We start from the raw sequence: 26,094 nt of genomic DNA, 5'->3' as shown, positions 1-26,094 counted from the left end.
TTCTTTCTTTCTTTCTTTCTTTCTTTCTTTCTTTCTTTCTTTCTTTCTTTCTTTCTTTCTTTCTTTCTTTCTTTCTTTCTTTTAATTTAACCAGAGAGTGACACAGAGAAAGCTGCCAGGTCTGGGACTTGAACCACAGTCGGCCATGTGGGAGGCCAGAGCACTTAAGTACCATGCCACCTGCCAGCCCCAGAGAAGAATAACTTTTCTGTGCCATAACTAAATTATATATATTATAAACTACTTTGGAATCTGAGATCATTAAATCGAAAAAAAAAATTTAAATTAAAATGTAAAAAGTCTTAACATAAGAAAAACTGCCAACAGTGAAGTGTTTTGATAAGAAAAAATAAACAAAAGATTAGTGCCACCATAAATCCATGAAAATAAATGTTTTATTTCAGAGTCAAAACAAGTATGAGAATCTGGAAGGAAGTCCAGAAAGAAAATAATATCTTGTTCTTAGTTTTATTTTCATGGAAAAGGAAAGGCAAGGTTTTGGTGGTTTGTTGTAGTAAGAGAAGGGCAGAGCCAGAGATAGCGGAAACTTTTTCTGCAAGTCTGACACAGAGAGGAAGACCGGTCATACTGTAGACTGTGAGTCCTCCACATTTACAAGTGGGGGCCACTCCACAGGGAGGACGGAGGGATACAAGGTGCCCCACTGCATCTCAGGGATGGCGGCAAGGCTGGAGGCGAGAACAGGCGACCCAAAACAGGCTCCTGCTCCGTGCTTCGGTCTAACAAATGAAACAGACCCAGCCAAGAAGGCAAAGCACAGAAATAAGTGTGCAATGGGTTTCTAACTGGCACCGTGCTGTGCAATCAGTGCTTGTTTTTAATCAGCCATCAGGAACTCTCCATCCACTTCACCTTGATTGCACCAAGCTAGGGCACCCTCAGGGGCTCTTCCCTGCTGAGCTCCCCATTACCATCCCAGCAGCCCCACGGGGAGCTGTCTGTGTCACCTTCCAAACGGACCACACAGATCATCCCTTCTGTTCTAAGATGGCTCTCATTTTTTTGAGAAAGATTTTTGCTATAAGGTGTATGCGCTCACCAGAGACACAGAGAGACAGAAAGAGAAAGTGAGAAATCACCCCCCCAGCGGGGGACAGCCAAGCTGTGATCCCTTCTCCATTCTCTCTCTGGACTTTGGACACACACCACACGTGCCTGGCGTGAGGTTGAAGCCTCCAGGTCCGGGACTTGAACTGCAGTCAGCCATGCAGGAGTCCAGCACCATAACCACACCACCATCTCCTGGCCCCCATTTGTCACTAACCGTCACGTGATCCTCTAAAGGCACTATGTATTTAGCAACCCCAACAGTCACAGTGGGTGAAGAGGTTGGAAACATCACCACAAAAAGCACAGACAATCACATGGTGGGTAGTGACACCCTTATAATTGGGATGGAGAATATGACTCCCCCATACACAACTTCCCAGAAACCCTGAGCAGAGATATCAGAGTATCTATGTATACAAAATGTGAAGTATAGGGCCAGCTCATAACCTGGCAGTTAAAGGAGCTAGATCCCACATAGTCAATCATGACGGCCAAATCCTGGACCCGGAGGCTTGAAAAACGCCAGGTGCGTGTGCGTGTGCCCGAGATCTAACAGAGTGGAGAAACAGAGAAGGGACTGAACATGCCCCGTGGGAGGTGCTTTCTCCCTCTCCCTGTCTCTGGAGACTGCACACACTCTCTGGTAAAAATTTAAAGAAAATGTGTAATAAATAAGTTTATGTGTCCTACAAAAGTATGAAATTATAAAATGATCAGAAATGAAGGGAAAATGACTACCCTCACTGCAACATTTTAATCACACTTCAGTCTCGTGTGTTGATTATAATTAACCAGGTGGAGATTTCTAATTAGACAATTTAAGCAAAAATACTTTGACTATTCAAATAGCAGCAAAAATACCATTTGCTTGAAATTGTATTTGTGGTTCATGTGATTATTTTTTAGACAAATATTTATAGTGGTACATCCACTTTTAATTCTGAGAGACAAACGATTCATCCCTGCTAATACCACTCCATTTCCTGCCAAACTGGCTCTTTATTATTTAAACATAGCCCTAGTGGGTTAATATAACGAACCTAAGGAGAAATATAAAAAGGCTTTTAAAAGCTCAGAAAATGGAATCCAAAACCAACTTTATTTTGGTGCAAAAAGTTTTTGAAATCTATAGCATGTGCATGTGCCCCAAATTCCAAAAGAATAGAGGAGAAGGGAATTGCAAGGTGGTCATCCCTGCTGGGTGTGTGTGTGTGTGTGTGGGGGGGTGGGATTTCTCACTATCTCTCTGTTTCTGTCTCTTTGTTTCTGTCTCTCTGGCAAGCACATGGACCCTATAGCACAAATCTCTCTTTTAAAAAACAAAAAAAAAAAAAGAAGAAAAGAAAGTGTAAATGATTAGGATATCTAAAGGCAAATCATTTCCTTCTGAAAGTAACTACTTCTTTAATATGTAAACATTGATGGTTGTTCACTGTATCACTTCATGCCAACATAACTGGGTGTATCATTTCCTTTACACGCTTCCAAAGATTTGATTTCATTTTTATCAGCATTCTCAAAGTCACAAGTTTCGGTCACTTAAAACTGCATAGCAAACTCAATTTATTCAAACATTCAGAGAACATAAGCTGATTCTGTAATATCAGAAGGAAACATTTGGTCTTTGTCCCTGTCACAGAGCTCCAAAGGCCCCTGGAATTTCCTGAGTGATAAGGATGACAGGAGCGTCTTGTTCTAATGTGGCGACTCTTGGCCCAGCCCCTAGACAGCTTCAGACTGGAGGCAGGTTGCTAAAAAGATCAAGCCTTGAGAGAAGTTAGAGCTCAGCCTCATCCTACGGGCTCCAGGGAAGAGGCGAGTAACTGGAGAGGGAGTTCATCACCCACGGCCACTGAAGTCATCAATCACGCCTATACAATGAAACCTCCCAGTGACGGGTTCCATGAGTTTCCCAGCTGGTGGACACATCCATGTGTCAGGGGAATGGGGCACACCACACTCCACCAGGAGCAGAGGCTTTTGCACTTGGGGCCCTTCTAGACGGGCCATCAACTGTTCATTCGTATCTTTCATGATCAAACAGTAAGAAATGTGAGTAAAGCGTTTCCTGAGTTCTGTAAGATACTCAAGCAAATCTATAGAGAGCAGTTGTAGGAAGCCCCAAATGTATGGCTAAGTCAACAGAAGTGTGGGTAACCTGAAGCCCGATACTTGTGGCTGGTGTCTGAAGTGAGGGTAGTCATGTGGTACTGAGCCCTTAAACCTGCGGGGTGTAACGCTCGCTCTGGGTGGTATCAGAACTGAATTGAACTTAGAATATCCAGTTGGTGCTGGGAAATCAGAGAACTGGTCGGAGTCAGGAGAGACAAAAATATCAGACAGTTTTCATACTTTATATATAAAAATGTAGTATCCTAACTGTAGCTGAGGCTCTGAAAAGCCTTGAAGTGTTTTATAATTCATGCTGAGATTGAACTGAGCTATATTTATTTCGGCAAATAATTATTTGTACTTCAGGTATACAGTTTAATATTTTTTGTATATTCTGGGGGCCAGCAGGTGGTGTGGTAGTTGAGGTGCTGGACTCCCACATGGCTGACCACAGTTTGAGTCCTGGACCTGGCGGCTTGCTTTCTCACTTTCCCTCTCTCTCCCTCTCTATCTCTGTTAAAGTAATAATGGGACCAGCAGTTAGCATAATGGCTATGTCACTGAACTCCCATGTAGTGACCATGGTTTGAGTCCCAGGCCCGGTGGCTTAAACTCACACCGGGTGAGTGTGAGTGCGTACCCAAGATTCCAAGAGGAGAATGAGGAGAAGGGATTGCGGCGTGGCCATCCCCCCAGGGGGTGATTTCTCGCTTTCTGTCTCTCTGTCTGTCTCTGTCTTTCTGGCAAGCGCACACACCCTATAGCAAAAAAAAAAAAAGCCAACACCCCAAAAAAAAAAAAAAAAAAAAAAAAAAAAAAAGTAAAGTAATATTAAATAATTCTTTTAAAAACTTTATAAAATATTTTCTTATATTCTAACTTTAATCCATTTATGCATTTATGAATGACCACAGAAAAACCTTCCATATTTGCTTACTACGAATGCTGTAACAGTACACCATTGAATGGGAGGCTTAAAAACAGCAGAAGTGGGACTAGCAGATGGCATAATGGTCACATCGCTGGACTCCCCATGTTGTTGACCGTGGTTCCAGTCCTGGACCCAGGGCTTAAAACTCATGCTGGGCATATGTGCACGCATGCCCAAAATCCCCAGAGGAGAATGAAGGAGAAGGGATTGTGGCATGGCCATCCCACCTGGGAAGCGATTTTCTTGCTTTCTGTCTCTCTGTCTCTCTGGTGAGCGTACACACCCTATAGCAAAAATCTCTCTTTTAAAAAAAAGAGAAGTAAAACAAAAGTATGAGCCCTCACATTTCTTAAGATCAAAAGTATGAAGTCAAGGGGTGTCCAGAGGTCCTAGGGAAGACCCATCCTGAGCCTCTCCTGGCCTCTGAGTATCCCTGGGCATTCCTTGCTTGCGGTCACATCACTGTCAGCTTCCTCTCCTTCACATCAACTTTTCCTCCCTGTGTTTCTACCCTATTCTTTCTCATAAGGAAATTAGCACTGGATGTGGGGTCTACCCAGATAATCAATGATGAGCTCCTCATCTCAAAATCCTTAACTTAATTACATATACAAAGACCCTTTATCCAAAAAACGTCAACTTCACACATTCCAGGGATTAAAACATGAATGTATCTTTTTAGGAGACACCAATCAACCCACTATGTCTTCTTAGCCCTGTCTTTCCCCTCCTCAGTACAGGAAATTCTTGGACCAGCCTTGGCAGCACAGGTGGTAGGTTACTCAACTAGAGTCGTAAACTATGTGGTCCACCACAGGTTCGGATCCCAGGCCCAGTTGACCTGAAACACTATATCCCTGTGAGTCTAATAATCTGAAAGCTGGAAGAAGGGGATCGTGGCATGACCAGATCCTATAGAGGGACTATCTCTCTCTCTCACACACACAATCTCATGAATAAAACACACTTTAAAAAAAAAATCTTAAAAAATAAAGAAATTGTCTTTGGAAAAGGAATATAAAGCAAAATTAATATGGTAGGAACATAATAGAATATAATGTATGTGCATAATTTAATATATACATACATTCCATAAACACATACACAAATGTTAGACTACTAAATGATGAAGCAAGTTAGATGAAAGATACTGCATTAGTTGAGTGATTCTAAGTAGAGCTTCCTCACACCAGGTGAATTCTCATATGAGAGGGTACATGCTTTCACTAAAAGGAGACAAGGAGAGAAAGAGAGAGGAAGAAAACACCTGTCAATGGGATATGGTCACACTGCAATCCTTCCTCCTTTTCTCCATCCTGTAGGAATCTGAGGCACAGATACACATGTGCCCACCATGTTTTTCAAGCCACCGAGCCTGAAACTTGAATCCTGGTCGGCCATGTGGAAACTGACTCCCTTAATCACTAAGCCATGAGGCTGGCCCAATAACTTATCTCAAAAGAAACATGAAGTCCCATACATCTTTTTAACAGAAAAAATAGTCTATTAATGCTCTTTTTGATTTCTACGATATGCACTTTATAGAGTTTATGAGCTATATTAGAAAAAGTCACATGTAAATGAACTGCTAAACTGTATATTAAGTCATATTCCATTCTTCAAACTGAGTGGTAATAATACACATACATGCACACACCAAGAATAAAATTATGTATATGAAGAATCTGCAAAATAAAATAAAGATTTACAAATCACTCTTCTTTCAGCACAAATGATCAGACATAAATGACTGATTCTTACAAGAAATACTAAAAACACACAGGAAAGTTAAAAAAAAAAGTCCCTCTGAGAACTGTATAAACATAACTACAGAAAAATAAACAAAATTCTCTTTAATTTTGACAGCTTGCATGTCAAAATTAAATTTAGCATAGAAAAACCATGTCCTGACTTTTATGACAACCCCACAGTTCTAAAACTATGCCATAGTCTCAGATTGGCCAAAAGAAGTAGAACACCAGCTCATAGTTCACTCAAAGCCTTGTGTGTTTTCAAGAGGCCAAAAGATACAGATTCGTCATTTCTTCAAGTAAAGGAGAAAAAAACATAGGTCAATGAGTCCTGTAAATATGAACGTATGCCAATGGACAAGGAAGCTCTTACAGAAAACCTGTTACTGGCTGGGGTTGTTGTCACACTGCAATCCTTCCTCCTTTTCTCCATCCTGTAGGAATCTGAGGCACAGATACACATGTGCCCACCATGTTTTTCAAGCCACCGAGCCTGAAACTTGAATCCTGGTCGGCCATGTGGAAACTGACTCCCTTAATCACTAAGCCATGAGGCTGGCCCAATAACTTATCTCAAAAGAAACATGAAGTCCCATACATCTTTTTAACAGAAAAAATAGTCTATTAATGCTCTTTTTGATTTCTACGATATGCACTTTATAGAGTTTATGAGCTATATTAGAAAAAGTCACATGTAAATGAACTGCTAAACTGTATATTAAGTCATATTCCATTCTTCAAACTGAGTGGTAATAATACACATACATGCACACACCAAGAATAAAATTATGTATATGAAGAATCTGCAAAATAAAATAAAGATTTACAAATCACTCTTCTTTCAGCACAAATGATCAGACATAAATGACTGATTCTTACAAGAAATACTAAAAACACACAGGAAAGTTAAAAAAAAAAGTCCCTCTGAGAACTGTATAAACATAACTACAGAAAAATAAACAAAATTCTCTTTAATTTTGACAGCTTGCATGTCAAAATTAAATTTAGCATAGAAAAACCATGTCCTGACTTTTATGACAACCCCACAGTTCTAAAACTATGCCATAGTCTCAGATTGGCCAAAAGAAGTAGAACACCAGCTCATAGTTCACTCAAAGCCTTGTGTGTTTTCAAGAGGCCAAAAGATACAGATTCGTCATTTCTTCAAGTAAAGGAGAAAAAAACATAGGTCAATGAGTCCTGTAAATATGAACGTATGCCAATGGACAAGGAAGCTCTTACAGAAACCCTGTTACTGGCTGTTCTTGTTGAGTAGCCATACTTTAGGTAGGTAAAAATTAATCAACAGTCAGCCGTGTAAGAAGTACGGTGGGTGCGGGCAACAGATGGTATGGTGGTTGAGGCACTGGACTTTCATGTGCCAACCATGAATCCAGTCCCCCAACCCCACAACTTGAAAAATGACGTCGAGCACATGTGCGTGAGTGTCCAAAATCCCAGGAGAAAGGAGGAGAAGGGACCACAGCATGACCCCCCTCCTGGGGGCGTGATTTTTCCTCTCACTGTCTCTTTCTAGCAAGCACACACCCATGGCAAAAATCTTAAAAAAAAAAATCTTAAAAAAAAAAAAAAAGGAAGAGAAAAGAAATACATATATAGGTAATACTCTGACAACATGATGTAAATCTTGTCTATACTGAGCTGTTAAGTGACTCCTGGCAGAGCTGAGTAATTCACTCAGGACACATTTATGACCCCTCACATGGTTATAATGTCAATTTTGGGCGTGGAGGCAGCAAATGATACATGAACTTCCCGATCCAGTTGCACCTGTGAGAACCACCTGGGCAGAGGTATCTCCACATTTCTCTTTACTCACTGTCACTTCCAACTAGTTGTGTCCAAGAGTATGTGGTCACCTGTCCCTTCCTGCCTTTTTAGACTCAACAGACCTCCTCCCCATTACCCAAGCCTTCCCAGTATGGATTCATTCCTACCTCTCCCTTCTCCGGCCTCCCACACCTGCGTACCTGCTTCTCTGCCTATCAGACACATGGAATCAACGTCACTAAGTACTCTACTGCATACGATCTGTCACAATAGCCACGTCCACCAGACAAAAGCCAAGAAGGGCAGCTGTCCAGAAAGTTCATGGAAGGAGAAGATGATTACCTGCTTTGATCTGTATTACTTAGGAAGTGAAACAGGGCCCATAATGGAAACTCCAGGTTTGTGGAGCATTATAACAACATGGTAATCCATAAAAGCAGTTGTGTTCTTATAGAAAAATATTCAAGATATTCAAATTGAAAAATATTCAAATTGAAAACAATGAGGCAATAATATTCTACTACTATACAATAATTAGAGTTCACAGAGTGTTTTCACACGATCTAATTATTTTTTGGGTTTTTTTTTTTTTTTTTGGCCATAGGGCACGTGAGCTCGCCAGAGAAAGTTAGAGAGGGAGAGGAAGTAAGAAATCACTCCCCAGGAGAGATGGCAACCTTAAAATCCTTTCTCTCCCATTCGCTTCTCAGGATTTCAGGTATGTATGCATGCATACATGTCCAGTGAGTTTTTCAAGCCACTGGGTCCAGGACTTGAACCACATACTTGGCCATGTGGGATCCAGTTACCTTAACCACCATGCCACTAGTCAGCCCCACATTATCTTTTTTTTTTTTTAAGAATATTTTATTTTCAGAGCACGCATGCACTCACCAGAAAGAGAAGGAGAAAGAGAAAGCACCCCCTAGCGAGGCGTGTCAGTCTGCAATCCCTTTCTTCCATTTCTCTTTCCCATCAGGATTCTGGACATGTAGGCATATGTACCCAGCATATATTTTGAGTCACTGGGGCTGGGATTTGAACCACCAGTTGGTGATATGGGATGTGACTCCCAATGGGCAGGACTTAACCACTGCTCTACAGGGCTGGCCCCACAAATTACATACCTTTGAGCTTATCATAGTCCTAGCTAGTAGAGTACATCTAATTATGCCCATTGTATAGATGTAGGAAACAAAAGTTGAAAAAGACAAATGAAATGCCCACAGCCATACAACCAGCATAGAGTCAAAGCAAGCCGCCCTCTCAGGGTACCAAGTTCCACACATTTTCCACTACCTTTGTACCTTTTTAAAATTTAATTTCATTTATTATTATTATCAATTTAATTTGACCAGAGAGAGAGCGAGATGGAAAGTGAGAAAGCAAACCACGAGGTTCAGGACCCGAACTGCAGTTGGCCATGTGAGAGTCCAGCATTTTAACCACCAAGCCACCTGCTGGCCTCTTTATACATTTCTTAAAATGTCTATGTACACGGACCATCAGATGACGTAACAGTTACATCACTTGACTCCCACGTAGTTGACATGGTTCACATCTTGAACTCACAACTTAAAACTCACATGAAGGGGAACCAGCAGTTAGCATAATGGCTATGTCGCTGGACTCCCACGTAGTCGACTGCAGTTCGTGTCCTGGACCCGGTGGCTTAAAACTCACGCCAGGCGTGTGTGCATGCATGCCCAAGATCCTGAGAGGGGAATGGAGGAGAAGGGATTGCGGCGTGACCATCCCCCCTGGGGGATGATTTCTCGCTTTCTGTCTCTATGTCTCTGTCTGTCTGGTGAGTGCACACGCCCTATAGTGAAAACCTCTAAAAAAAAAAAACTCACATGAAGGTTAAGGGGGGGAGGGTGACAGATGGCATGGTAGTTAAGGGCACCAGATGCCCACAGGGCTGACCACGGTTCGAGTCCCAGACCTGGTGGCTTACCTTCTCTTTCTCATTTTCTCTCTCTCTCTTTCGTGTGCATGCTCACATGTTCTGTCCCTCTCTGAGCAAATTGAAAATACATGAATAAATAAATAAAGTTGAATAAAATAATTCTAAAATAAAAAAATAAAAGGACTTATAGTAGGTACGTGTGCATGAGTGCCCATGACCCCAAGAGGAGAATGGAAGAGAAGGGACCATGGCAGCCATCCCCCTTGGGTGGTAACTTCTCGCTTTCTGTCTCTCTGTTGAGTGCATCCACCCTATAGCAAAAATCTTTCTTAAAAAAAGAGTCTAAGTACAGTTGTCGGCTTGGATGACTCCTGGGACTTTTAAGAACCCATGCACTGTGAGTACCTAGAGGACGGGGCAAATTTAAGACATTTCATAATGTGTGAGCTCAGGACTGCAAGCATGTGGCTTGGTCAATAGGGCTTCTGATGCAGATGGTTAAGCTCACAGTTGAAACAGATACAAGTACTTTCGTGTTGTGCTTTATTTTCCTTAACCTTCCATCTCTCATCCTGATGAATTTCCTTTCTGAAACTAAATTCCTACCACCAGCTGACAGACAAATTCAAAATAACTATGACCAACTCCCCAAGCCAGCCAGCTGGACTCACAAGCAGGGAAGTGTTTGAGAACAACTTCTCAAAGATAAGGGCAGCTCCGCCAAGATGAGGCATCATCAGCTCCTCCTCAGAATGTCTCCCCTGCGTGCTTTACAGACTGCAAGCACTTCCCTGCTCTTCTCCAATCGTACAGTAAATTTCAGTGACAAGCAAGCTGCAGGAAAGAGCATGCTTTTACACATGCAGTCCTTCATAATCAAAGTGACACTGTGGCATCAACAGGACTTACATGTACTTAGGGTGGTTTTCACCCAGTACGTCTACACCTTCCTTTAGATAAGAAAGGACATGTGCCTGAAAAAAATAGTTGAACATCTGTAAAGAAAACCATACTTCAAGACATAGGATTTTTCACAGCAACTTCATCCTAGTTAACATCATTCTGATTTTCATTTAGCAATGGTAAGTAAGCCCTCTACTATCCTAAAACCTGATAAGCAGTTAAGGAATCAAAACCTAAATGTATCAAACTAGCTCCACTTTTAAGAAATATTGTTATAAATCTTTTCTACTTTTTCTGAATGTAGATAATTTTTCTTAATCTTTATTTAAAGTCAGGTACACATGCAATGGACTGCATGGGGGCCATGGGGCCTGGAGTATCCAAAGATACAATGCTGGTCCAGCGTAGTGGTTAAGGCTCTGGACTCTCCCACGTGGCCTACTATGGTTTGGGTCCTGGACTGGCAGCTTAAAAATCACACCACGCACATGGGCCCGCCTGCCCGAAATCCAGAGAGGAGAATGGAGAAGGGATTGCAGTGTGACCATCCTCCCAGGCAGGTGATTTCTTACTTTCCCCCTCTCTGTTTCTCTGTCTCTCTCTCACATATCAGTGCATGTACCCTATGGGAAAAACCTAAAAATAAAAGACAAAAATTTAAAAAATAAAATAAAATAAAAAGACAACTCTCAGTGTGGGGTGTGGCCTTGACACTGCTCCGGTTCCGATGCAGAGCTTTCTGGCCGCACTCAGGCCTGAACCCTGCCCTTGCCTGCATTAGTATAAGGCACTAAGCCAACCAACCTGACTCTGAAGTGAATCTAAAAGATTCTCAAGTGCCTCTCTGCACTTGAGGGCAGTATTTAATTCAAGATGGTCAACAAAGGTTACCAGCAAGAAATACACTTTTCAGGAAATACCTCACTGAGTTCAATCACATCTCCAGGACTAGATTTCTACTTATTTTAGTCTCTTCTCTCATCACAGAACATCCCACACGTGATCACTGCCAGCCCAAGAGGGAAAACAAACAGCCAACTGAGCACATTTCCTTTCTCTCTTTTTTTTTTTTTTTAATTTTTCTGCTATCGGGCATGTGTGCTCTCCAGAGAGCAACAGAGAGATAAAGTGGGAAGGCATCCCTCCTCCCCTGATAGCCATGCTGCAATCCCTTCTCCACTCTCGGGATTTGGGGTACAAGCAGGTATCCAGTGTACCCAGCGTCGTTGTTTGTTTTTGGAGAGGTTTTCGCTATAGGGTGCATGCGCTGGCCAGAGAGACAGAGAGACACAGAGAGACAGAAATCGAGAAATCACCCCCCAGGAGGGATAGCCACGCCGCAATCCCTTCTCCTCCGTTCTCCTTTCGGGATCTTGGGCACGCACGCACACACGCCCGGCGTGAGTTTTAAGCCACCGGGTCCGGGACGCGAACCGCGGTCAACTACGTGGGAGTCCAGTGACATAGCCATTACGCTAACTGCTGGTCCCTGTACCGTGCGTTTTTCAAGGCGCCACGTTGTGGACTCAGCTGTGCAAGTCATGTGGGATACAGCCGCCAAATCAACACGCCACTGCTGGATCACAGATGTCTACATTCGATCCTATTTCACGTTCACATCAATGTCAGAGTTAACTTAAACAAACAGGGCCTGAGTTTTAAACTACAAATTCCACTCAGTTCTGAGTTAAGGGAAGTGACAGGCCCAAGGTTACAAAGTCATTGGCAGGGCATCTACACCCGCCTAAGAAATACTGCAGCAGCAGACTGCTGGGGTAGATTTGCGGGCTGGCATTCAATGTGGCATCTGATTGATCTCGACTGGAGAACCTTTATCTAAAAGGAAACTACAGTAGATCAGCCGACTTTACTCCAAGCAGATCCAAACTATCTTAAAGCAGGAGCCATCAGCTGGGTTACACAAAGGACTGTGTTTTAGAATAAGCCACTTTGAAACAAAGCCTGGCCGGCCTCAAGGAATCTAGCAAGACCTCCACTGCCAATCAACAAAATGAAGTGTTGTAAAAGGAAGTTTCAATATTTTTAAATAAAAATAACAGAACAGCTAATGTTCTCTCTCTCTCTCTTATACACACACACACACACCATCCTTAATACTGCAGCTTCTCAGAGAAATCGCGGGTCTGACACCAAGACAGACACGGGTGCATTTTGGAGCCCGGTGTGCAGTTGTCAACCCCGCTCGCACGCAACCCTCCACCCCAGCCCGGGGAAGTCCTGACTTGCTCTGCTGCACTTTTCCAGGTGTTCCAGGAGGCTGGGGACAAGGCCTTGAGAGCCAGTGTGGGAGGGAGCGGAGGGAGCCTCGTCTGGGAATCCTGTGCCCCAGGAGGGTGCGGAGCTCCACCGGCTGCAGGGGACTCCGCCGACAGTCCTCCCCTCGCTCCCTCCGCAGGGCTGCCCAGCAGGGTCTCCTAGTCCAGGCGTGACCGCCCCCGCGCAGGGACCCCACACGCTTTCGGTCTTTCCAGAAACGAGAGGTCTTTACTAGTCCCGAAAATAGGGACAGGGAGAAGGGGTCTGCGCCCTCCCTCTCCGGGTCCCTGTCCCTTCCCGGCCGCCTCTCTGGTGGCCTCTCCCGCAGCCCCCCCCGCCTCGGCAGGCAGCCCGCTGCGCTCACCTCGGCCGGCCCCCGCGCTGGTGGCGGTGGAGTTCCCGCAGCCCATCGCGCCGCTGCCGGGGAAGCCGCGCTCGGGAGCTCCGCGCCTCCGGGCCTGGGGACGGAGGCGGAGGGGCGCGAAGAGCCGCTGGCCGTGGGCGGGCGGGGCGGAAACCACCCTGCACCCCTCGCCCCCGCCCCGCCCGGGACCCCGCCGGACCCACCCGTCACCTCGGCAACCGCAGCGCCGACCAATCCGCAGCCTCCTGCGCGCTCCTCGGGCGGGCATTGGTGACTATTAAGAGGGGGCGGGAGTTTAAAGTGGGTTTGGGGGCGAGGGCCAGGCTGAGGGGCGTGGCCGGCGCGGGCGTAGTGGTGAGTGGGAGAAGGGGCAGGAGATGCCCGCCTGTCACCCTTCACATCCTCTTTGATTCTTCTTTTCTTTCCTTTCCCCCTCCTTGCTCAGGATGTGGGGAGGAGAGGAAGTGGCGGGGAGCATCTGTTTTGCGCACAGTGGACGCCCAATAAATGGTATTAACTGGATGATATTCAGGTCTGAAGCTAAGACCAAAACGCCCTGCTGCTTTAAGAAAAGCTAATGCAGCTGTTCCTCCAGCTACACTACCTAGTTAAAATTCAAAGACAAAAAAATAGAAAGCTTAAGTTCTTCCCCAGGTTGGTCACATTAACCTTCTGAGTTTAAAAATAAAGCCTGCTTCCATTGCTATCACCTGGATTCAGGTGCGTTCTGATTCAATGGCAGAACTGTGAGTGGACAGGGCACCTTTCCAACTACTGTTGGGCACGTGTCATTGAAGTAGGACGCTGTGGACTGCAATCCCTGCTCTGCCCCCTTCGTAGCTGTGTGACCTCGGGAAAGTTGTGTTCCATTAGTGTAGCTGCAGTTCCTAACACAATGCCTGATTCTCAATAAATACCAGCTACAATCACAATTATTCTTAAAGCTATTCAAAGAGAATACAAATTCCTTGAAGGTAAAAACTGGTTTTTCATAGTGTCCTCCTGACATAAAACAGACTCAATAAATGTTCTGTGAGGTGGATTCAAGCCAGGAATTAAATCTCCATTTAAAGTTCACTTAATATTTATGGAAAGCCTAGTCTGCGCCAAATCCTTTGTTAAATTCTTGGAGATACAAACATGTGGGAGACAGTCTAACCCCAGCAGACAGATGGTAAACAAATCACATAACAGGGATGCTAACAGGAATACGAGGTGGTATGCGAGCCCAGAGGACACTGGAATACTGGTTAAGAGATTTTTAAGACCTCCCTCGCAATTGAATTTAAGGAAAACTTGAACCAAGCCAAGGCCCTGGTAGAGAGTTTCATAGACGATTTTTGAGGCATTATGAGGACTGGGTAGTCCTCTATCATTCAAAATGATACAAAAGATACACCCTCCTTCACTTGAAAATTAGCTATGTTCCAAGATGGGTAATTAATTCTTGGACAAATGAAGGCTTCATTTGGGGTCTTTTTAAACGTTTGTTTTTATGTATTTCTTCTATGAGAGGAAAGATCGGCAGAGACACTCTCAATGGCGTCATTATGCCATGATTTTCCCCCTAGACTCAGCATCATGGGTGCGTGTGCAAGGAGACCTGAGAATACAAGCACAGGGACCTTCCCATGAAGCCTAAGCGTATGGAGCAATGTGTTACCAGGGCTCCACCACGACCAGCCAATAAAGGCGTTTTTTTGAGTTGACTTCTAGAAGTACTACACTTTTTCACAGTGGCCATCAATACAAATTCAGATTAGGGGGTGGGATGCTATCAAACATCCAAAAGAAATATACTTATTTCGGTGCTCCTGATATGGGATTCCGACCCTAGGACACTTTCACAAAACAGAAAAGCAGACCCTGCTGGACATCTAGACCATGGTTTGACCCTCACAGCTAGATCTTTGTATTTTTCCTATTAAATGAGTACAGCATGCCAATATTACACGAGGTCACCATATAACTGATAAAACTGAGCCAAAAAAGACCATTCAGTAATCTAATATAAGAAAGAACAAAAACAAGGTTACTGTGAAAACCAGAAACACACCAAACATCCCCTGTCGTGGCTAATGAGAATGCTGATGTTTTTCCCTGACAGTTTTAGCCCTGTTCTAATCTTCCTGCTTTATAGATGAAACATATTAAGAATATCCAGTTACAGGAGCCAGCAGATAGCATGGTGGTTAAGATGCTGGACTCCAACATGGCCAACCACAGTTCAAGGCCTGGACCTGGTGGTTTGCTTTCTCTCTTTCTTTCTTTCTCTGTCTGTCTCTGGTGAGTGCCTATGCCCTATAGCAAACTCAATAATGATAATTAATTAATTTAAAATAATTGTTAAAAAGACTATCCAATCTCAAAATCTCCCTGCTTCTTAACAATACCCAATCCAGGAGGAAAAAAACAAAAGTCTTGCTTTCTTAAATCCCAACCAAAATCTCACCTAATATGAAACTAAGTCCTTTAAGTTTTTTTCTAACACCTCTTTTTAAAATTTTATTTATTGGGACCAGCAGTTGGCGTAATGGCTATATTGTTGGACTCCCATGTAGTCGACTGCAGTTCGAGTCCCAGACCCAGTGGTTTGAACTCAACCCAGGCACGTATGCGTACGTGCCCAAGATCCCCAGAGGAGAATGGAGAAGGGATTGCAGTGTGGCCATCCCCCCTGGGGGGTGATTTCTCTCTTTCTGTCTCTCTGTCTCTCTCTTTCTGGCAAGCGCACACACCCTGTAGAAAGAAAAAAAAATAAGATAAATAAATGAATGAAATTCTATTTATTTCATAAGTGTGTCAGAGAGAATGACAACACCCCCAACAAGATCTTAACACCATGATCCATCCCCTGCTTCAGCCAGCCCCAGATAATAGGCACCTGTGTACCCAATATCCTCAGGTCTCCAGACACGAACTTGGAACTTTTCCACATGGGTCAGCTCTACACAGTACGGTGTTTTACCCCCACACCATTGTCCAGCCCCTTCTAACAGCTGTTACTAAGATATTTCATGGTTTGCCATGATGAGCATTCTTTGCTGAGCAAGACCAATCAGTTCAACTATAGGTGCACTCCCAGTGGTCTTTGGCTGGAGGGTATTGACCCTTGTAAACAATATATCCTGCCTTACAAGGTTATGTAATGTGTTATCTATCCAGTCTTTCAATAAATAGTCTTGACATCCTGTTTTGCCTGCCACCCTTCTAAATGCTTGAGATATAGCAGTAAACAAGACAAAGAAGAAACATCTAGTGGGGGGAGATCAATCCACATTAAATAATTATAGATACTGTACGTGCAATGGACAAAAATAAAGCAGGTTTAATATATTAGGTTTGGAAAGAGAAGTGCTATTGTAGGGAGGATGGTTAAGGAAGGCCTTTGAGGCTAAAGTCTGATGTATGAGAAGAAATCAGACCTCTAACGATAAAGAAAAGGAAGAAGTATTCTGGGCAAACAGGTGCAGGAGTCCTGAGGCAGGAACCTACTGCCAAAGAAAGAAAGGACAGGGTGGGTAGGTCAGAGCAGAGGTGGAAGGTTGGGGTGGGTCCGATCACACTGGATATGATGGGCCTTGGTAAGGAGTTGAAATTTTATTTAAAGGTTAGTACAAGGTCATTTGATGAGAGTTTATGAAGAGTTCCTAGTCAAACGTCAGGCCCCTAGTAAGTACCCAATAAATGGTGTTCCCTTCTAATGTGGAATAAAAGAACAAGCTTAATGTTCCCTTTTTCCTTTTTAGGAATTTGTCTTATTTTATTTGCTAGACAAAGGTTCACTGCATTTTAATGTTTTTTAACAATGAGTCAAAAGAAAATCAGTAACCCAGCGTCTCATTTCCTGGCTGGTCAATTTCAGTTTCTTTCTGTGTGCCAGTTAAATCACACCACTTAACTGTCGTTTTCGTTCTCCAAATCAGAACTGATCTGGTGTGAAGGAGAGAAAAGAGGTGTGTGACTGAAATTGATGTGACAAGACAAGAAAGCAAGAAGCAGTAGGACACGGAGCTGTGTACGTTTTCATGATTTTTCTCCCCATAAACAGCTTCCCACAAAAAGTTTGGCAGCCTGGATTTTATTTTTATTTTTCTCTTTTTCCCCTGTTGACATGCCACAGTTTTTCTGGCTCAGCTCCAGATAGCACATTCATACACAATAATACCCACCAATAAAAAGAGGCTCCGCCCACACCCCCCTTCCCCCACCTGTGTCCAGTTTGAAAGCTAGAAGGTGCCCAGAGACACTCCCCCTCCCATTTTATTGGCCAGGAATGCTTCACTTGCTCCTTCCATTTAGGTGAGACCTGAGGATAGGAAGGGGCCACATCTCTGATTTATAAAGCTTCTTGGTTTTGTATTCAGCTATGGTCACCTCAGGGGGCCAGAACTCAGGGTTTAGAACCTACACCTGGGTGGAGAACTAAGAATGAAGAGGAAAACGTGCTGAGCAAACTTCCTAGGATTTCTTTTTTTTATTTATTTATTATCATAATCTTGTTTATATTACATTGAATCACATGTAACTTTACAGTGTATTACGTTTCTTTTTCCAGAAGGAATACCATGCATATCAGTCAATACAGACATTAAAATCCCCATCTTCATCATTCCAATAGCTTTTCATTTTTTTCCCGATTATTATTATTATTCCAATTATTTTTTTAACAATCACTACTTACCATTTTGCTTGTAAAAAGGATTTACCCAACATGAAATACTTCTCAAACCCATCCAGTTGAGAAAACTATACCTGTCATCATCAACCTGTAATAAACCATATCTGTGTCCCACTAATGTCATGAATTTCCTAGGATTTCAAAGCAAGAAAAGGTCTCGTGAAACTTGGTCCAATGTCCCTTCATTAGGCATATAGTGGGACCCCACTCTAGAGCTCTACTGAGCCTTCTCTAGGCTGATGGCTAACTCGTTTTTATACATGGTTTGCCATTCTAAAAGAGAGAGTGGGGTGAGGGCAAAAGTAAGCAAGCAATCTCAGTCCCCTTATAGAACACCCTTTTCCCTCCCCAATATACTTTGCCAGAATTCATGATCTGGTGTTATCACACTTTTTTTCAGTTGATATGAAATTCACACAACACAAATCAATCATTTTAAATGTACAATTCAGTGACATTTAGTACAATCTTAATGTACAATTTATTCCAAATCATTGCCATTGTCCTGAAAGAAAACCTCACACCTCGAAGCAGCCATGCCCTTTCCTCATGTTCACTCCCAACAGCTGGCAGTCACTAATCTGTTTTCTGTTTCTATGGATTTACTTTATCTGGATATTTCATACATAGGAATGTTATTACATTTTTTAAAAATTAACTTATTTTGGGGGTCGGCAGGTGGCATAATGGTTAAAGGTGCTGGATTCCCACATGGCTGATGGTGGTTTGGGTCCCAGACCTGGAGGCTTGCTTTCACTCTTTGTCTCTCTCTTATCAAGTTAAAAAATAATAACAAATAAAATTGAATAAATAAGTTTATTTAATTTTATTTAATTTTATTTTTTGCTATAGGGCATGTGCCGTTACCAGAGAGAAAAGAGAGAGACAGAGAGAGGAAAAGTGAGAAATCGCCCCCCAGGGGGTTGGCCACGCTGCAATTGTTTCTCCTTCATTCTCCTCTTGTTATTTTGGGCATGTACAAACATGTGTCCAGCATGGTTTTCAAGCCACCACGTCTGGGACTCAAACCACAGTTGGTCATATGAGAGTCCAGTGCCTTAACTACTGTATAATCTGCTAGTCCCATGTTATTGCATTTTAAGTTTGAGGTTATTCAGTAGTGTTTTTATATTATCAAAGCTTGTACATTGTTGCATGCTGCCATGGACTCATTAACACAATAGGTCCAACTGCAACCTGGAATAAAAGCTTTTGTTGAGAGTCACTGGTTATTTACAAAATAAAGATAATGAGGAGAAACTCAAAAACGTTTACCGCAGGCAGGTTGACAAACCTGTTGTCCAGCAACTAACCAGTACCATGATAAAAATATAATGCACATATAAATAAGTAATGTCATGTCCTTTTCTCTAAACTACTTAGAAAATATCTTCATTTCCTTCAGAGAATGGAGAGCGTTTTTTCTTTGGCATTTGAATATTCAGGATATGAAAGGCATCCTATTATCCTATGCCAAGAAGATGAGCTTGTCCTGCTGAGCAAAGGGGATCCAGCTAGAAATCTAACTGTGAGCGGGAATTCATTTGCATGAAATTTTTTTGTTTACATACTTTTATGTATCGTGTTTGAAGATTTGAAGCATGGTTGAATAACCTTTGATAATTTAGAACCACACAGAAAGACTCTTTCAATGTTGTATATCCATTTATAATTTAGCATTCAGACACAACTATTAACTGAACACTGGTCCTTTTACTTTCATCTTACGGTCACATATTTTAAATAATAAAATGCTATCAAATCTTAAGGAAACCTGGGAGTTTGACAGTTTTGAGGCCAATATGAAGTCTTTATTTTTTTTAGTTTTTTATATATGAAGTATTTATGATATCAGACTATCATTTTGTTAGTTGAATTTTTTAAATGGGATTTTAACAACTACACATTTGTTTCTCTAAATAGGAAATAAAAGGACACTTGATATTGAAATTCTGAAATCCTCATTTCTCCTAAAAAGTCATTTCTTTCCAAAGGAATTTCCCTTTCCCTGGATTATTATTTCATAGACAACTTTAAATGAAACTAAATGAGCTGTATTCTCACCTCTTATAATTGCTTTATAAATGTATTTGAAAACCAAGTCAATATATTCTAACATGATAAGGAAACTTATTCTTTATTTACAACACCCTCATTGTCTGTTGGCAACACATAGAAATCAGTCAAACCTTTATGCTAGAATCTTAAAAATTTGGCTAACACAGCCAGAATGTCAATATCATTTCTAAGTTTAGTTGCTAATTGGCCTATCAAATGGCCTCGTTACCATGACTAACTAAACAATATACACGAATGGTTAAGATTAAATTGCTTGGAAAAGAGGGAAGGGACTAGAAAGTGAAAAAGAGACACTTAATCATTAGCTAAAGCAAATGGAATTTGGACTCTTGTTTCTAAGATCCTGGACTCAGAGGGATTTCTAAAGGAAGCGATTTCTAATGCAGGTCCTTTTAGTAGAGAAAAATCTGCCATGATTCAGAGAGATAATGAGGACATCATTTTATGACTTTAAATGCTACAACAGATTTTTTTTTTTTTAAAAAGGCTTATTAAATGACTATGGTGTTTCCTCATTTGAAGATTTGAAAATGTGATTGCCAATGTAGTGTCTCAGGCTAGAAATTTCCTAGGTAGGGACAGCTTTCTGACTTCCCACTTCTTACAGACCCAGTGCGCCTACTGTGCATTTCTCCAGCCACACCCACAGTGGCTGCTGCTAACTCTACCACGAATCCAGATTCTCACTACGATGCTTGCTTAATTCAGTAGCAATCCCATCTTCTCACTGCCTTGATGAACACTCCCAGTATATAGAAGATAGAACAAGGCAGGAAACTGATGACATAGGACTCTGGAGCCATGACAGACATGGAGTCAGTTCCCTGCTGAATAACTTAAAGCCCCCTAATCTCTCTCTCTCTCTTTCTCTCTTTTGAGAGAGAGATTTTTGCTATAAGGCGTGTATGCTCACCAGGGAGACAGAAAGCAAGAAATCACCACCACCACCCCAGCCCCCTGGGGAGATAGCCACACTGTAATCCCTTCTCTTCCATTCTCCTCTCAGAATTTTGGGCATAGACACATGCTTGACATGAATTTCAAGCCCCTGGGTTCAGGACTTGAGCTGACATCGACCACTTGGGAGACCAGTGCCTTAGCCACTTAACTACCTTCTGACCTGCTCCCTAACCTCTTTAAACCTGTGATATGGACGTTTTTTGTTTTTGTTTTTGTTTTGTTTTGTTTTGTTTTTGCTATAGGGTATGTGCACTCACCAGAGAGAGCGGGAAAGTGAGAAATCACCCCTCAGGGAGGATGGCCATGCCACCATCCCTTCTTTTCCATTTTCCTCTTGGGATTTCGGGCATGCAGAATCAGACATATGGGATTCAGCTGCCATAGCTACCATGCCACCTGCTGACCCATTATGGACATAGCTTATCTTACAAACAGAATGCAGACTCTACAACCAGACTGCCTGGGTTTTTGCCTCCTCCCCACATACCTCAGGCATATTTCCTACCACATTGTATCATTATGTCTTGTTTATCTCCCCACCCCTCAACTAAAATATAAACTCCCCAAGAGAAGGTTTGGCCAGACACATGAAACGCCCTTAATCGACGTGAGCTATTCTTTCTCCAGTCGACTCCTTCTTTCTCCAGTCGACTCTGTGCAAATGTTCATTTGAGCCATGGAGTCTGTAGAAGTACAACACGTCTGAAGGAGGAGTCAAGAAATCAGATCAGAAATTGCTCAAAGGAAAAAAAAGGAATTTGTTCAAGGAGAAAAGCAATTCTGTGCAGCATTTCCTGACTCCCTGTCTTCTTAGTCTCCAACCACTTGCTTTGGAAATGTCCAACTGATAAGAAACAAGTAATTGGAGCAAATTACACGTTCAAATTCTCACATCCCCATGAAACACACAGTCCTGGTAGCTGGGTTTCTCTTGCCATCCAGTCAGTGCTCATTGGCTGTTTGAGACCATGACCTAGATTTCTCTGCACAATAAATTGGATGTAATTGCTACCTGTTGGCACAGAGTGAAATTCTTACCCTCCATAGCTTCCCAGGGACATACGTAAGATCAATTAGGGCCGCGCTATTAGAAGTGGAGACTTGGCCCTCAGCATCCCACAGTGAGTGGTGCTAAGTACTTCGTCAATGTCACTGGGAATGAACAATACCCACTAGGAGACGATTCATGGCAGCAAAAGTAGAATAAGGCCAGGCAATACCTCTGTATTGCACAGCTCTTGGGGCTCCATCATCTTATATCCCATATAAATGGCACCTCTGGAGCATTAGAGTACAATAAGGATGTACACTAGAGTTGCATCACACAGCAGTGCTGGCTTGGTGGACTTAGGTCAGCAATAATCAGCTCTTAATAAGCATCAATATCAGGGGACCAGTAAATGGTGTAATGGTTATGTTGCTGGACCACCATGTAGTTGACTGTGGTTCAAGTCCTGGACCCAGCGGTTTAAAACTCATGCTGGGCATATGTGCATGCATACCCAAAATCCTGAGAGGAAAACAGAGGAGAAGGGATTGTGGCGTGGCCATCCCCCCGGGGGGTATTTCTCACTTTCTGTCTTTCTGTCTCTCTCTGTCCCTCTGGCCAGCACATGTGCCCTATGCCAAAAATCTCTTTTTTAAAAAAAAGTAAGCATCAATGTTAAATGAGAGTTTTTTTAAGAGCAAATTCCCAGGCTTCAGCCTCAAAGATTCAGATTCTGTGAGTCTGGTAATGGGCCTAGGAATCTGTACTTTAAAATACATAGGTGCCCCAGCCCTCTACCAGGTGGTAAAGACTCCAGTCTCCTCAGTGTCATATGGTGACCAACATTGACCTAAAAAGGACATTATTACAGGGGCATTGTGGCAGCTCCTAACATTTCCTCCCCCGTCTCCTCCCCAGTCTGCTGGACCACCATGTAGTTGACTGTGGTTCAAGTCCTGGACCCAGCGGTTTAAAACTCATGCTGGGCATATGTGCATGCATACCCAAAATCCTGAGAGGAAAACAGAGGAGAAGGGATTGTGGCGTGGCCATCCCCCCGGGGGGTATTTCTCACTTTCTGTCTTTCTGTCTCTCTCTGTCCCTCTGGCCAGCACATGTGCCCTATGCCAAAAATCTCTTTTTTAAAAAAAAGTAAGCATCAATGTTAAATGAGAGTTTTTTTAAGAGCAAATTCCCAGGCTTCAGCCTCAAAGATTCAGATTCTGTGAGTCTGGTAATGGGCCTAGGAATCTGTACTTTAAAATACATAGGTGCCCCAGCCCTCTACCAGGTGGTAAAGACTCCAGTCTCCTCAGTGTCATATGGTGACCAACATTGACCTAAAAAGGACATTATTACAGGGGCATTGTGGCAGCTCCTAACATTTCCTCCCCCGTCTCCTCCCCAGTCTAAATTGCTGTGTATTTAAAATCAGCAACCTTTTATTCTCCCTCATTTGCTATATCATCAGGGTTGGGCTATTGGAGTAATCACATAATGGGACCATACTCATAAAAAATTGAGCTGAGCAGAACGGAGGAGAAGGGACTGTGGTATGATCAACATCCTGGGGGTGGGGGTGGGGATTGACCCTCTCTGTCAGTCTCTTTGGCAAGCACATGTACCCTATAGCAAAAGAAAAAAAAATTGAGTTGAACATTAACTCCATGCCACATGTGAAAGCATTCATACCTAATTTTTCTACAAATAGGTAACCTTCCACCTATATCACAAATCCTCCCCCTGCTACCAGCAAAGACATCTCAGTTTTTCCTCTTTCCTCTCTATGACTTTAAGAATGTGAACATCTGCCGGACGCATGTGCATGTGTGCCCACGATCCCGAAAGGAGAATGGAGGAGAAGGGATTGCGGCATGGCCATCCCCCCTGGGGGGTGATTTCTTGCTTTCTGTCTCTCTGTCTCTATCTTTCTGGCAAGCGCACATACCTTCTGATCAGCACACATGCTCTATACCAAAAATCTATAACAACAACAAAAAAAAACTCTCAAAAAAAAAAAAAACCACACACACAAATAAACACATGTGAACATCTTGGGGCAGCAGGTGGCATAGTGGTTAAGGTGCTGGACTTCCATAAGGTCAACTGCAGTTCAAGTTCCGGACCCAGCGCCTTGAAACTCACATCGGGTGTGTGTGCATGCATGCCCCAAACCCCCAGAGAATGGAGGAGAAACTGTGGCATTGCCATCCCCTCTTTGAAGTGATTTCTCGCTTTCTGTCTCTGTCTCTCTCTGTCTAGCATACACACCCTATAGCAAAAATCTCTCAAAAAAGAAATGAACATCTTTCCCAATTATAGAAATAAATTCTATTTGATTCCTATTTGCTACTGCTCCTTTTAGCTGGTCTCATTCCCCCTTGTAAGGGTCCAGAGATCGGTCTAACTGATGGAGACACAGAAAAGACAGTGACAATGTAACTGCAAAAGAGGCTTTTATTTTTTCAGTTAGCTGGGGTCTAAGTTTTAGTCCGTCGCAGCGGGCCTTCACAAGGACCCCGAGTCTAAGATAAAGGGATCTTTTATAGTTCAGGATGTTTTCTAGACTGTAACACACAAAGGAAGGGGGGGTATGAGATGCGAGGGTCTAGCTCTTACCACCTGCTTAGGTCTAGATAAGGGCTCTCAGCTAAGGATTTGGATGACCTTGCCTCGGAGGTGCTGGGCCCTCCCGTTTTCCACTTATCTGAGAGTTCCCAGACTCCTGGTTCCCGTCCTTGAGGCCCTAACAAAGTGGGCTCTGTCCCTGAAGACTCAACAGGGTAGTGATTAAGCTAACTTGCCCAGCATTCCCTAACATGGCGGTGATTTTGCTAATTCGGCCTAACATCATGATGGCAGAAACCTCATAAAACAGATTGGGACCCTTATCAAGTGATTTACAGAAGCAGAGAAGCATCGGGTTAGAGTAACAAAACAGTATTTTTTGTTATTAAAGTTGGGCATAACTTTGTATTAGGACCACAGTTTGTACAATGTTGAGACGGTTTTTTATAAATTGTATTAATTTGTTTATGATGTAGGGGTCTATGGTGAGTAAAAGAAGTAAAATAATTAAGGGACCTATTATGGTGGAGATCAGGGTTGTCATTTAAGGGGATTTATTAAACTAAGTTTTAAACCAACTTTTATTAGTTTGTTATTGTTTTTTTTTTGTTGTTAGACTTTTTTTGACTTTAGACATAGAGTTTTAGACTACACCGGAGTGGTTTGCATAAAAACAGCATTTTTTTTTTAGAGCTACACAGAGACAGCCTTGCTGTAGGAAAAGGAGATTTAGTTTTTTTTTATTTTGTAACACAATTTTAGAGAGTGAGGTTAGAGACTTTTTTGAATGGCTAATAGTGGCTCTAATTTTTTTTAGGTTTTTATTAATCTTTATTTGTAGAGATTGAAGCCCTGCAACCTGGGTGGTAAGGGAGGCTATGTCTGTTCTAGTCCCGGCTAATTTTAGGCTAAACAGAGTGGCAATGGTCAGGGCGGTGAAAGGTTTTCGCTTGGAGCGAAGTGGCTCAAGCGAATTTCAGTATAGGAACATGACCTCCTCAGGGTGATAGATGATTTGAGGAAGAACTACAATTAAGACACAATATTTTTGGGCTGTATTAAAGTCTAAAAGTGAAAGACATGGGGTAAGTCCGGTTTGTGAGTAAATTTACTAATTACTATGTGCCTAATGGTGTAGTGCGAGTAGTGTAATTTAAATTGTTACCGGTTTTTTCGTCTGTGAGCACTCACGTTTGTTTACAAGGCTGATGTAGGCTTATCGCAGTGTTTTTACTAAGGAACAGGCTTATGGCCAGCATCTTTATTATTATCATGTTGAGGAAGGTACGTTGGCTGGTCCGAAGATCTGGACAGCTGGAGTTTCAGAGGATTGTGAGGGTGTTGGCGTACGGTCTACTTTTTTTCGGCTTGTGCGTATTTAGGTGATGAGGCTTGACGTACGTGTGAATGGTGAATTCACGGCTCAATTCCGTCAACCTTTAAAGTAGTAGGAGTAATTAAAAGAGTTACGTAAGGTCTTTTTTATTTAGGTTTTAAAGAGCGTGTCTTGTGTTTTTTTACCCAGACCCAATTTTCTGGGACTATATTATGTTCTGGGTTCGAGGAGCCCTTAGTCTCATGGAGTGTTTGGACTAAAGGCCAAATTGCTTTCTGAGCCTGTTGTAGGACCTGAAGGCTGGTTCTATGACCTACAGTTCTTTTAGGTATCGGAGAGGGGAGAGTACGAAAGCGTATGGGGGGTGGTGCTC

The 26,094-nt window shown here is 42.7% G+C and overlaps 1 protein-coding gene across 2 annotated transcripts in view; it reads right to left on the bottom strand.

Moving 5' to 3' along the window:
• CUNH12orf75 (chromosome unknown C12orf75 homolog) overlaps positions 1-26,094 on the bottom strand; it is a 140,244-nt gene that overhangs the window by 47,872 nt on the left and 66,278 nt on the right. The window contains exon 1 of one of the 2 annotated variants that reach the window (XM_006141441.3): positions 13,110-13,199. The exons of the other annotated variant lie outside the window; for it this stretch is intronic. Within the exon in view, the coding sequence (XP_006141503.1) occupies positions 13,110-13,155 (46 nt within the window). The 5' untranslated portion in view covers positions 13,156-13,199. Of the gene's footprint in view, positions 1-13,109; positions 13,200-26,094 lie in introns of those variants that run through there. 2 annotated transcript variants of the gene reach the window in all.

Source organism: Tupaia chinensis, unplaced genomic scaffold (genome assembly GCF_000334495.1).
Source record: "Tupaia chinensis unplaced genomic scaffold, TupChi_1.0 Scaffold000054_1, whole genome shotgun sequence".
Classification (NCBI taxonomy): Eukaryota; Metazoa; Chordata; class Mammalia; order Scandentia; family Tupaiidae; genus Tupaia; species Tupaia belangeri.
Note: the sequence above shows the minus strand (reverse complement) of the source record. Positions and strands in the feature narration are given on the sequence as shown.